We start from the raw sequence: 13,946 nt of genomic DNA on the forward strand, positions 1-13,946 counted from the left end.
TCACCATGGAGACGGAGGGAAAGAAGGTGCGGTCGACGTATTTCACAGCGCTTGAGGCCGAAACCCTGATGGCAGCATATGCCGACAGCATGCACATCTTGCAGAAAAAAAATAACACAGCCGCAGCTGCAAAAGAAAGGGAGCATGCATGGCAAAACATAGCCGACAGAGTCAATGCGTGAGTGTCAATTTAAACATTGATCTAGGGATTTCCACCCATTTAACACGTTATCTTAGTATATGTTATTTCATTTTTTATGTCATACAGCGCAGGTGCAACCCAACAGGCCCCAAACGTTCCTGGCAGCAAGTAAAAATGAAATATAAAAACATAGTCCAAACAGGTAAGGTGTAATTATAGTATGAGCCACAGTGCTTGGTCTGTTTGTCCTATGTAAACCAATTGCAGTTACAGACTACATTAATTTACCTCCTGTAAGCACTTATTGAAATTACCTGAGCACATTACAAGTACACATTTGCCTACTCTGTATGCTCAAATGTGTGCCGTCACAACCAACAGAAAAAAAGCGGAGGCCCGAAAAACAGGTGGGGGTCCTCCACCACCACCACTCACAGAGGCTGAGCAGTTGGCCCTCAGCCAAAACAGTGGGCGCCCTGTGGCTGAAGGCATCTCTGCGGGGACATCCTCTGAGTCAATAACCCCGCAAGACACAAGTGCCTACATAAGAGGTAAATTCAAAATAATACATGATGTGCATACATCCATTCTTCACAGTCACCTTGACCAAAATGAACTATGTCGTAGTGAAGTTATTGTCCTACTGTCAGAGATTTACAGTTATCAAACAGTTAGGTGAATAAACAACACTGAGACACTTGGAGACTGTTAACGTGCTGCACGGGTGAGGGCTCAGGGAGAGACCCACTCACACCGAGCTGCAGGTAGTTCGTCTTTATTTATAGCATAGCAGTGTCCTTTAATTTTGCATACATGTGTGTGTGTGTGTGTGTGTGTGTTAATCTCTCACAGGGTGAGCTTCCTGTTTCTAGAGACAGAGCGAGTAGTACATTTTGTTCTTTCCCCATTAAGAGTAACATATGAACATATACTCTAATGCAACATAAAACTCATAAAAGCATTTCCACCTTAACACCTACTGATTTTGCCTTCCCTCAGTGTCGGTTGTCTCTGAGAGCATACTGACAATGAGGTGTATGGTGATTGGTATGTCTGGTAGTTGCCAGTTGTGCCCACATAAGTCATGAGTGACCTGTATGAACCCCATATTCTGCCAGTTGATGGTGATGGTGTACTGCATCTGGTGCAGCCCCCTGTTGAGCCAGACCAACATGCAGTTGTGAGTACTCGTAATACTCCACAGACTACATGTGTCAACAGTAGAACAGCAATGTTGTTAAATGTCTCCACCACAGGCATATGATGACGAAACAGTGACAGCTGTTACAGAGGAGGACGCAACAGAGCCACACTATGAGGTATACAGTGTACAGTGGAAAATATAACAACTGACTACAATGTGGTACTATGATAACACCATGGACTTACTATGTCCCTGGCAGAGTGATGCTGGAAATGAAGAGGAAGAGGGTCCAGCCACTCCTACAACAAACCTTTCCACAGTAGGATTTTCAGTACTGATTTACAACCAACCTAAGTAGGCATGTACTATGGATGCCAATGCTATGTCCTGTGTTGCAATAGCTCCCTGTGAAGCAGCTGTACAAGACATATCTGGTCAGGAAAATACAGAAGTGCGACATGGAAATGGTACACCTCAAGCTGCAGATCCAAAAGTCCAAGTTGGAGATTGTACTGCTGGAACAACAGTTAAGGGTGGGTGGAGTGATCAGAGATGGACGAATCATGTCAGTGTTTGTACAACATACTAATATACGCATTTATTCTTTGTGTACAGGACATACAGGGTGACCAATAAAGCCAGTTGACCACAGAATCTGTGTATTTGTCTTGTAACATGTTGGGTTGACGGGTCACAGGAAATGGTTGTGGCATATGGTGTCTCTGACTGCTCTTCCATCCTGTACGTTCGTGGGTGGGTCAGGATGTTCATTGTGTGGATCACTGCTGATGTCTGGTTCAGCTGGACAGTGTTCACCTCTAATCGTGGCAATGTTGTGAAGAATCACACATGCCACAATAATGTCACATGCCCTTTCTGGGGCGACCCTGAGTCTTTGAAGGCACTGGAACCGGGCCTTGAGCATTCCGATGGTCATTTCAACTCTGGCCCGTGTCCTGCAATGGGCCAGATTATAACGCTGCTGTGGGCCCGGTTCAGGGTCAGGGTAAGGGGTGAGCAAATAGGGTAGACATGGGTACCCCCTATCACCAAGCAGGTGGCCAGTGAACTCTCCTAGGACAGAAGAATACATGTCAGTGCAAATGTCCCTGTGGCAATTGGTCTCTGTATATTTCACAGTAACTTTGACCCACCATGTCCAAATTTGGTGCTCAGTGTACATTCCCAGAAGATTCGTGAGTCATGTACAGAGCCTGGCCACTTGGCTTCCACATTTGTGATGATGTTGGCAGCATCACATATGATCTACACAGTGCAGAGAACACAAATTAGCATCCATTACTATGATGCCATCACTTGTTAGTGTGAAATGCTACAGGGAACTATGTACCTGCACATTAATGCTGTGGAAAGACTTCCTGTTCACATAGTCTCCTTCATTTACTGAGGGTGCAATGATTGGAATGTGAGTGCCATCTGTACAGCCAATCACGCCTGGGAACCCTGGAAATTAATGTACCATTTAAGTAGTAGTCCAAGTATCACCACATCATGAATTAAGTTTTGGTCATCCTGATACCTGCAATTTTGTGGCATCCCTCTTTGATGAATCTTGTGGGTCTGTGACCGGGGAACACAAACGAGTACAGGAGACGTTTCAGTGCAACTGTAACATTCCTGACTGCCCGACAGACGGTAGCCTTGGAAACGTGCTCAGCGTCACCAATATTATACAGAAAGCTCCCGTTTGCAAAAAAACGGAGTGCAGTACAAAGAATATGTAATGAACTGAGAGCATGTCCGCGATGTGTCACATGCGTAATATATGGCCTGAGGATGTTATCCAAATAACTTATAGATTGTGCTGAGAAACGGTAACGTTCGCACAGAAAATCATCAGGTAATGATAAAATGTCCAAACGCGCTCTAATCACTCTCTCCCGGCGGAGAGCTCTGCGGAGAATTTGGGCTTCAACATCTACTGGCTGTTCGAGGTAGGGGCACGCCATGTCTGACACTTCCTACAGTCAGGTTTCTGACAAAGAGGCGGGGAAAGTCAGGGTTAGTTGAAGTAAACCTGCTGGGGAGCAGGTTAGCTTCACGGAGTGTGTCGTCATAGTAACTCACTCAGGATTAATCTGAACTCGCTTTGTGAAACCGAAAACCCAGAGTTTTCGTTAACTCAGGGTATACTTACTCAGAGTTTGCACTAAACCGGCTTCCTGAAATAGGGCTCTGATGACTAAAGATCCAAATGGGACAGGCAAAAAAATAAATAAATGATGATAACCATGTGCAGCTTCTCTCGTCTTCCATTTTTCCCTGATATGTTTCAGACACGTGTTAAAGTGTGTTGGCTGCATATTAAGTTCAAAATGCTGATGAATGCTGATGAGCTCTGATCCAGTTGACTGATATACTCTTCTCTACATCCTGCACTGAAATATGAGGATTGTTTGTTTATTAAAATTTAAAATCATCACGGAGTCATTGACAGAAGAGCATCAACGTTCAGCCTGTTAAATTATATTTAGATATTTTTATTTCAGAAATGATTCCTAATAAAAATGGAGAATATAAAAACACAATCAAAGCAGTAAAGTCCATATTATGAAGTGTTTGCTGTATCAGACAATCATGTTTATTCACAACAATGAAAACAATATAGTGCAGATAAACATGGTGCTGTAATGAATCTGCTCTTAAACACAATAACAAAATACATTTTCCAAGAGAGATGATAATGATTCACATCAGAGTGAAGAACAAATACATTTACAACTGGTTTCTAACATTTCTTATAGATCGAACTGATCACTGATAGAAACAGAAGAATATTCAAAATGATACTCTGAGAGATACATGAATGAGATGTGGATAAACATCAAATCACATAAAACAAAAAAGCACATAATCACTATAACTGAAATAAAATATGAGCAGAAATATAGAAGAATTAAGTCAAAAGATAGAAAAAGGCAAAAGGTTTAAAATATGAAATCACATAAGAGACTGAACCGTCCACTCAGGTCACAGATTCATATCTACAATAATATTTTTGTTTGTTTTTATTTTGATTTAATCACTTCTATGTATTATTATTATTATTATTATTATTATTATTATTATTATTATTATTATTATTATAAGCATATTAAGTGTGTGTCTGAGCTGAAAGCTGCTCTCCTCTCCTGGTTTTCTGTGTCACACAGACCACAACAACACAAAGCATCACCTGCAGACCGCTGAGCAGTATCCACCTGACTCTGTAGAAGGTCGAGTAAACCCCAAAGGGCTCTCTGTGGATCAGAACAAATTTTTCTGCTGACACACACTCATACTCATCCTGTGACTCAGAACCTGTACACACATACTCTCCTGCATCTTCCAGTGAGACATTAGAGATTATCACCCTGCCATGGGAACAAGTGATTCTATTGTCACTGCATAACTCGTCGTACACAATTTTGCCTTCTGTTTGGATCAACTTAATGAACATAAAGCCCCAAGTACTATTTTCCCAATCATCAGAGCATCTCATAGTGACTTCATCTCCCTCTGAGAAAACCTTTACTGCAGGTGGACCAAATTTAGGGCACACCAAAAGCCAGTACGCGTGCATTACTTTTTCACCTGAACAGCTGTAGATACCTGAATCATTTAACATTAGTGATGGAAGTACCAGCGAGAAGTTTTGACCAACTTCTTGATCAATATTGTAGGCAACTGCCTCCCTCCACCAAACTGGGGGCTGGTCATGAATGGGGTCCATGAAGGGACACTCCAGCACAGCTGTGTCTCCCTCTGAAGCATAACGTAGCTTTGTTTGTTTGGTCAAACGTACAGAGTAAGTGCTCACACACTGCTGTTGGTTCATCACCAGGCAGATGTAAGACATTGGTTGTGTGTTGACATGAAGAAGTGGTGCGTTTGTCACCTCCAGGAAACTTTCTTGGACTTTATTCACGTTCATAATTGTGTCTTTATATAATTGTTTCCACTCCCCGTATTGTCTGATCCAACGCACCGTCAGATTCTCACCTGCTCCTTTACATTGTACATCTACAGTAGAATCAGAAGCTATGATAGATTCTTCCCGCCTTACTGTCTTACACACAGTCAGGCTGATGTTTCTCTCATATGTCACGCTGCCCTGAGTCCAGCACACATCTTGGTACAGTCCAGAGTCTGAGTGGGTCAGGTTGTTGAGAGTAAATGAAGGAGAACCATGAAATGTCTCAGGAAATGAGAGTCGTCCTGTCAGGTCTTCATGTACTGTGAAGTTTCTGTTCCAGGGGTCAGAGATGTTCCACAGGACCAGAGTATCTTCACCAACACGTCTGGAGGTGATGCAGGAGCTGTTTCGATCTGGGAGCTTGAACTGTAAAGAGCCTCCTTCTTCTCTTATGGCGATAAATTCTTCTGCATGAATGTTGCTGATGAGAGTGAACAGCAGGGAGAAGCAGAGCTGTGCGACTGCAGCCATCCTGCTCAGAGGTCTCCTGGTCAGTGTCGTACAAGCACTGACTCTGCTCGCTTCATGAGCTTCCTGTTTGTGGTTGGAGGAGGAACGCCACTTCTTTATCACATCATCAAGGAACACTTTGAAGCATTTGGCTCGATATCACGCCGTATATCTGCTTTCACTCGTCACAGGCCAAAGTGTGGACACGGTTTTTTTTATACTTCGTTGCATGGGTCCAGGGGTATCAAACATGTGGCCTGGAGCACAGAACCGGCCAGTCACAGTGTCCAATCTGAACCATTACAAGTGAGATAAAGTCAGCTTTACCACACAGCCATGAATATTTCTAAAAATGTAAAAGTCCTTTCTAAACTATTTAAAACTTTTTGAATAGTTTTTTAGTTTCAAAAACAACTAAAAAATGTTGTTTCCTATGTGATCCTTCATAAAACATCACATATTTTCCAACATAAATCAGGGTTTGGTTTGGCCTAAGTAAGCAGAGAAGTCCAGGCATCCAGTTTTCATGCAGATGTTTACATAACGCTCATCATCTGATGATGAAACTTACTTTGCACCCAAGCAGCCCAACCAGAAATTGAAAGTGTACATGCATCAAGGGACGGAGCGCATCCCGTCAATAGGTCCAAAGTGCAATCGAGGCTAATCCCATGATCTTCTTATTTTCTTGTAGACCGAAGTTGAAAATCTGGCAGTATTTATTTTTGTGATTTTTTTTTCCACTCTCAGCCGTCCTTCTCCTGTATTTGGGCCTGTTTGTTAATTTATTTCAATCATGTAAACAATATACAGGTACATTTAGCAAAGAAAATTAGAGAAAAAAATACTATACAAAATAAAGTTAATACATTTCAATATTGCTTCTGTTCTGATTCAGTTACATGTCGAAAGGGAGAGGGAAGAAGTACACACTTATTTAATCCCACCCCTTTGCCATAAGTTATCCGTCAATATTTAGTCAGCTTCCTTACTGATAAGGAAGGACGATCGTGGCTCAAGAGTTGGGAGTTCGCCTTGTAATCAGAAGGTTGCCGGTTTGAGCCCCGGCTTGGACAGTCTCGGTCGTTGTGTCCTTGGGCGAGACACTTCACCCGTTGCCTACTGGTGGTGGTCAGAGGGCCCGGTGGCGCCAGTGTCCGGCAGCCTCTCCTCTGTCAGTGCGCCCCAGGGTGGCTGTGGCTACAATGTAGCTGCCATCACCAGTGTGTGAATGTGTGGATGACTGGATATGTAAAGCGCTTTGGGGTCCTTAGGGACTAGTAAAGCGCTATATAAATACAGGCCATTTACCATATAATCTGTAATAAAAATAGTGAACAGATTTCTGATGTAATATATAATATAATATTACACCATGAAATTTTCTAAATAGCGACAATTCACTTAATTTCAACATTTTCCCTCTTCTTTATAGCTCAAGAAGATCATATCTCTATAACTCTTGTTGAACTGTTTTATGTTTGGATATTGCTTCAATTTCATATTCAAACTGTTCCACAGCTTCACTCCATGCACTGAAACACAAAAGCTTTTTCCTGTTGCACGTACCTTCCCTGTTTTGAGTTACAAAAACCCCTTAAATTATAACTTGCTCCTTTAAAAAAATAACATACTCTGAATATAATCTGGCAGTTCCTTATTTTTTGCTTTGAATAGAATTTGTGCTGTTTGGAATTTCACTAGATCAGCAAATTTCAATATTTCAGACTGCAAAAATAGTGAGTTTGTATGTTCCCTATAACCTGCATTGTGGATGATTCGAACTGCTTTTTTGTTGAAGAGTAAAAAGTGAAAGTAATGTGGTTTAATAGTTGTTGCCCCAGACCTCTGCACAAAAGCTTAAGTATGGTGAAACCAGTGAACAGTAGAGAATATGAAGTGATGTCCCGTGTGATACCTGCTTTGCCTTGTTTAGTACTGCAATGCTTCGTGATACTTTGGAATGAATATATCTTACGTGAGCACTCCAGTTTTTCATCTATTATTACCCCCAGAAATTTATTTTCACTGACTCTTTCAATATCAACACCATCCATCCATCTTCATCCGCTTTATCCGAGGCCAGGTCGCGGGGGCAGCAGCCTAAGCAGAGAGGCCCAGACCTCCCTCTCCCCAGCCACCTCCTCCAGCTTATCCGGGGGAACACCAAAGCGTTCCCAGGCCAGCCGAGAGATATAATCTCTCCAGCGTGTCCTGGGTCTGCCTGCTGGGCATTCCCAGTTATGTAAAAATAGAAAACAATGATCCACGCTGCAGTTTCACACCTTGCATTTCCATCCACTGGGACAAATTGGACCCTTTGCCATCCTACTTATGGGGGATTTTAATATTATTTAAATAAACTGCCAAACGTGTTTTGAATTTGCCCTAAAATAAAGTCATTAAAAAAATTTCCACTTGGAGTTAAAGTGGACATTAAACACCACGTGTATAAAGATTAATTTGCACCATGAAGCTCTGCTGTCACAAACTTGCATAGATGTAACATTGTCTGTGAAGTTAGATTTAAGAGAGAAGTCCTTGACGTTTTTACAACAGAACGTGACGTCATCAGGTTGGTGGGTTGGCTGCAGCTCATAGACTTACATTATATTAGAAAACCAGTGAACCTCAGTGGAAAACAAGATTAAAACTAACAAGTCTAAGGGGGGTCACTTTGGTGCTCCCCCTGGTTACAGCAAAGAGTTTCATGTTAAGAAACCAAAGATGTACTGTCCACTTTCACTCTGTGTCTCCTAAACAGTCAGTGTTTCCTCGTTGTTTGGCTAGCTGTGAAACGGGAAAATCCACCTGTTGGCTGTAATGTTCATGCAGGTGGCAGCAGGGAAAGTGGATATTTGTTATTCAACATGCGTCTGAGCTTATATTGACATCATAGGAGGTCAATTCTGTCGTGGAAGTAGGTTTCCATCTAAGTTAATGTCAGCTGTGACAGTTCTAACAGTTGTGCTGCTTGTTGTAGATCAGAAATAAATATAAACAGCTTATATTAAGTTGTGCCCAGTAGCTCAGCAGATACTCTAAAGCTCATGATGTAATGAGGAAAAGAAAACAGGCTGATATCCAGATTGACGTTTTGGAAACTGATTTTGCTTCTGCAGCATCCTGTGTGCAATCCTGTTAGAATATGTCTGATCAGGGCGATGGTTGGATCCTGTTAAATACCCCAATTCTTTGATCTTTGGGCTGAAAGAAGAACAACACTTGGTGTTTAATGCTCAATCAACAATCTCTTTAGACCATACAACCCTTTAGGCATAAACGTCCGGATGGGAGATTTGAACAGGAGGTGGAGTTTTCCATCTACCCAGCTCCCCAAGTGTCCACTGCTGTGGTTGAGCCATACAACTCCATCCTGACCACCCACACCACCCTAGAGCACTCTGACTGTGCCTTCATGGTAGATAACGAGGCAATCTATGACATCTGCCGTAGGAACCTCGATATCGAGCGTCCTTCCTACACCAACCTGAACAGGTTGATCAGCCAGATTGTGTCCTTCATCACTACTTCGCTCCGCTTTGATGGCGCCCTCAATGTTGATCTGACAGAGTTCCAGACCAACTTGGTGCCCTACCCTCGTATCCATTTCCCCCTGGCCACCTACGCCCCCGTCATCTCTGCAGAGAAAGCTTATCACGAGCAGTTAACTGTATCAGAAATCACAAACGCTTGCTTCGAGCCAGCCAATCAGATGGTGAAATGTGACCCTCGCCATGGCAAGTACATGGCCTGCTGCCTTTTGTACCGTGGCGATGTGGTGCCCAAAGATGTCAACGCTGCCATTGCTACCATCAAAACCAAGCGCACCATCCAGTTCGTGGACTGGTGCCCCACCGGTTTCAAGGTCGGCATCAACTACCAGCCACCCACTGTGGTTCCTGGTGGAGACCTGGCCAAGGTCCAGAGGGCTGTGTGTATGCTGAGCAACACCACCGCCATCGCTGAGGCCTGGGCATGACTTGACCACAAGTTTGACTTGATGTACGCCAAGCGTGCATTTGTTCACTGGTATGTGGGTGAGGGAATGGAGGAGGGTGAGTTTTCTGAGGCTAGAGAGGACATGGCAGCTCTAGAGAAGGATTATGAAGAGGTTGGAGTTGACTCTGTTGATGGGGAGGGAGATGAGGAAGGTGAGGAGTAGGTTTATTGCAATGAAATCATCAAAGTTATGCGAGTTCGCTCAGAAGCACTGTTACGTTGTTCTACCAAATCTTGTTACACATTCCTGTGTATATTTTTCAACTTTAAATAAATGTGTTTGAAAATGTGTTTTAATGCTATGTGAGAGTGTAACATGGAGACATGACCACTTTGTTTTGTAGTTCTGTTCTTTCAGTATCAGCACTTTCTTTTATTAAGGTGCTTCTTAATAAAGAGTACATGAGCTGTTTAATCACTGGTATGCTTAATTTTAACCCTCCAAAATCTAGAAAAGAAAGTTAACCGCTAGGTTAATTCTGAATAAAGTAAAATAACGTAAATAAATTACAAATATAATAATTTAACATTATAATAACTAAAAGCGACATTTTTAGTGAATCTATATCTTTCTTAACCCCCCTAGTTCACAAAGCCTTAAAGTTTACTCTTCGGGCGCCCCTCATCCCCCGTTTTTTTCCGCCAAAATTATCCACACCCACTGCCGCGCTGAGCATTCTGGGATATGTTGGGCCACAAAGTCTACACCGCCACATCCTTAAAATTCAGGGAAATGAAGGACGCATTTGAGGGCCGGATTTCGAGCAGCCTTCGAAGTGGGACAGCCTTCGAAGTGGGACAGCCTTCGTCGCGTCGCTGTGACGTAATCGGCCTTAAAATGCGGCCTTTAAGGCTGCAGACCCTGAATTAGGATACAGCCATAGCCTAACATATGAAACAGGAAAAGACGGCCATGTAATCCCTTTATTTCCCTTGAGAGAGAAATGGATCTGAAACCACAGAAATCAGAGTGTTTGCAGAGTGCAGACACACAGATAATGAAGACATGCTGCTCGGAAATGTTAGATACAGATAAAAATGGAGTGTGTGTGTGTGTGTGTGTGTGTGTACTGAGCCAAGATTGCAAAACAGCCCAACTGCCTCAGTAATTATGGACCTTATAGTCCTTACAAACACTGTTTCACTAACTTCAGTAAACATTTTACATACATATGTCAATGCTGTATAATTTACAGCAAACGCCGTGAACGCAGCGGTGCACGAGCCACTGCAGTGGAGCTCACGTACAGCTTTGTGGGCTCAAAATGTGGTTATAAATGTTTTGTACTTGTACTTTTGTATGTGTAAAAAGAATTTGTGTGTGTGTGTAAAAAAGATTTGTATGTGGACTTAGCCAAAAAAAACCCCGTGTGAATCTCTGCAAGTTACAAGTACGAATTTTGACCCTATTTTTCTTCCTTTCATCTGATTGGTCAATGTCATGTCAATCACAAATGTAACAATCCAATCAGAGAACAGATGGGTTTGGCTGTCGGAGGGGAGCTTTTTTGAACTGCGGGTTATTACTCTATAATATTACTTACTCTAATATTATTAATAATAATTATTAGTAATATTAATTATTAATTATCTAATAATATACTAATCTAATATTACTTACACCGCACTTTACAGTTATTTATTTGTAAAAAATGTTTGGAATCATGTATGATTTTTGTTCCACTTCTCACATGTTTACCACTTTGTGTTGGTCTTTCACGTGGAATTCCAATAAAATTGATTCATGTTTGCGGCTGTAATGTGACAAAATGTGGAAAAGTTTAAGGGGGCCAAACACTTTTGCAAGCCACTGTAAAGAACTTGGAAAGAAAAACTTCTGGCATCCAGATGTTTTTCTTCTCCATAAAGGTGTATTTAAAAAAAAGCACAGCAAATTATAATATTACAGCAGATGTGTGACCTTAAAGGTTTCTGGCTGAAAAAAGGTCACTGATCAAACTGATTCTTGCTCACAAAAAACATTTTAATCAGATTCTCTGCAGGAAAATTTGAAAACATTTCCTCCTAACTTCTCAGTATTCACTTATCAGCATTCAGTCAAACGTTCATTTACGGGTGTAGTTACTGCTAATAACTGACTTTCCACAGCAGTTGTTTGGTCGGACACAGTGAGAGATGTAATCTGTTACTCTTCATGTGAGAAAGAAGGTGTCTCTGAGATGTACTAATAGTGTGTTAGTTCCAAATAATAAATTAGTGAATGTATTTCATGGCAGTTTGATTATTCTGGGACAAACAGTGCAGTCTTCCTCAAAGCATCACTGTGAATATAATCATATAATGTTAAAAATATAATAACAGTCTTTTTATTATTGGTCAATGAAATAAATAAATCCTCTTTATTATCAGAGTGAAAACAGACTTCCACAAACGAACGTCAACTGATGGGTCAATAAATATTCAGCCATTCAAAGGTGACTGACCTACTTCAACAGCCAAAATCACATATTTCTGGAAGGTCCACTCACTGGTTATTCAGCATGCCAGGCTGCAGTTACACCATGCAGACAAAAGAGCACTCGGAGCAAGTTAAAGGAAAGTTTATTCAAAAGTAGAAGTCTGGGAATGGAGACAGAGGAGTTCACTTAAATCTGTCACTATGAAACGGAAGCAATCAAATCTGCCTAAATCTGACACTCAAAGGTAAACTGGATACCTGGCTGACCATCGCGTTCACGACCAGGTGAGGACGGATCAAAGATCAGGAGTCGATTTCAGGCTTGGGCTTGCTTTCATCATATTAGTCCAATCCAATCCAACTTTATTTATAGAGTACGTTAAAACCAACATGGTTGAACAAAGTGCTTTCCATCACAAAAACTGAGATAAAAGTAAAAAAAACCATAAACAGACAAAGAAAGTTAAATAACAATAAAATAAATACATAAATGAAAAAAAGATTTCAAAATTAAATCCTTAAATATATTAAATATTAAAACTAGTGCTGTCAGCGTTAATCTCATTAAAATGACGTTAACGCCACGCGGCAAATCTCCGTTAGTGAATTAACGCAGATCGTGTGGTTGTTTGCTGACAACAAAAAAACATCAAAGGAGAAAAGTTGCATCTAAGAACACGTTTTTTTTCTTACTGATGCTCATTAGTGAAACACAAAGACATTAGACAAAAATGAAACTTTAGACCCTCTCCTCCCCCAACAGAAGTCAAAGGGATCTTCCAGGAATAGTGACACTATTTTCTGGAGGATTGATTGGTCAGTACGTCGTGATTTCATACCTGCTGATCTCTAATCTGGAACCTAACCGGCACCAGCAGAGTAAAAGACACTTAACAGCTAAATTGAATCAAGCATAAAAACATTTTAGGCATTAGTGATGGGTCGTTCGCGAACGAAATGGCTCTTAGAGCCGACTCTTTGAAGTGAACGACGCGAGCCGGCTCCTTATCGCGAGCCGTCACGTGGGTTTTTTTTTTTTTTCTTTCTCTCAGCCTCTCTCTCGCACTTTTTTTCCGCTTCACTCTGCACACGAGCCTTGTGCTTTACGCTGGGCAGAGGGGGGAGGGGCGGTAGTTACACTCAGTAGCACAGGAACAGAGCCAGAGAGAGAGAAAGAGAGGCAGGGACAACAACATTAGAAAGGTATAGAAATCATCCACAACTATTTTCGGTTGCAGATGATAAAGGATTGAGAAAGTTTATTCATGCAGGTCCATATGACAGAGAATATGCATGTTCTTTTAGTTTTCATATTATAATTTATATTTAATTGTGTTGTGGTTTGCAGTGTTTTGTGTTCTTTTCACTTTAAATTTGTGAAAGGAAAAAGCTGAAAATTTAAATAGTTAAAAGTTGAAATGTGAATAGTTGATTTTTGTATTATATGATTTATTTATTACATTTTATGTGGAGTGAATAAATAAAAGTATATTTACGGTGGCCCCTAGAGACAAAGCATATACAAACTTCAAATCACGTACGAACTCTGAAGCATGTACAAACTCCAAAACACGTAAAAACACGTACAAACTCCAAAACACGTAAAAACTCCAAAAACACGTAAAAACACGTACAAACTCCGAAGCACGTAAAAACTCAGAAGCATATAAAAACTCAGAAGCACATAAAAACTCAAAACACGTACAAAAGACAACAGAAGTGCTCCAGGATGCTGGGCGCAGTGTTGAGCCTTTGTTATCTTGTGGCTACACAAGCCAGCAAGTACCAACGACCGGATTTGGTGTGTGGTAAT

The 13,946-nt window shown here is 41.4% G+C and overlaps 1 protein-coding gene and 1 pseudogene across 1 annotated transcript; both read left to right on the plus strand.

Moving 5' to 3' along the window:
* The first annotated feature begins 500 nt into the window (after nt 1–500).
* Nucleotides 501–1,915, plus strand: LOC146560281 (uncharacterized). The gene is made up of 5 exons (XM_085244256.1): nt 501–693; nt 1,261–1,322; nt 1,399–1,461; nt 1,546–1,605; nt 1,688–1,915. Exons 1-5 carry the CDS (start codon nt 501–503, stop codon nt 1,913–1,915), a joined length of 606 nt encoding a protein of 201 aa, XP_085100382.1.
* Nucleotides 1,916–5,962: 4,047 nt separating this feature from the next.
* Nucleotides 5,963–9,877, plus strand: LOC146560282 (tubulin alpha chain-like; annotated as a pseudogene).
* The last annotated feature ends 4,069 nt before the right edge of the window (nt 9,878–13,946 follow it).

This window comes from Mchenga conophoros, linkage group LG14 (genome assembly GCF_057382185.1).
Source record: "Mchenga conophoros isolate Kocher_MC1m ecotype Shallow Benthic linkage group LG14, M_conophoros_male_GT1.1, whole genome shotgun sequence".
NCBI lineage: Eukaryota > Metazoa > Chordata > Actinopteri > Cichliformes > Cichlidae > Mchenga > Mchenga conophoros.

Bases quoted from the DNA above. Each gene is read 5' to 3' on its own strand.
- LOC146560281 (XM_085244256.1), top strand. From the start codon at position 501: ATGTGTGCCGTCACAACCAACAGAAAAAAAGCGGAGGCCCGAAAAACA. The intron at 694-1,260 runs GTAAATTCAAAA...ATATTCTGCCAG, and splicing joins CACAAGTGCCTACATAAGAG to TTGATGGTGATGGTGTACTG. The intron at 1,462-1,545 runs GTATACAGTGTA...TGTCCCTGGCAG, and splicing joins CAACAGAGCCACACTATGAG to AGTGATGCTGGAAATGAAGA.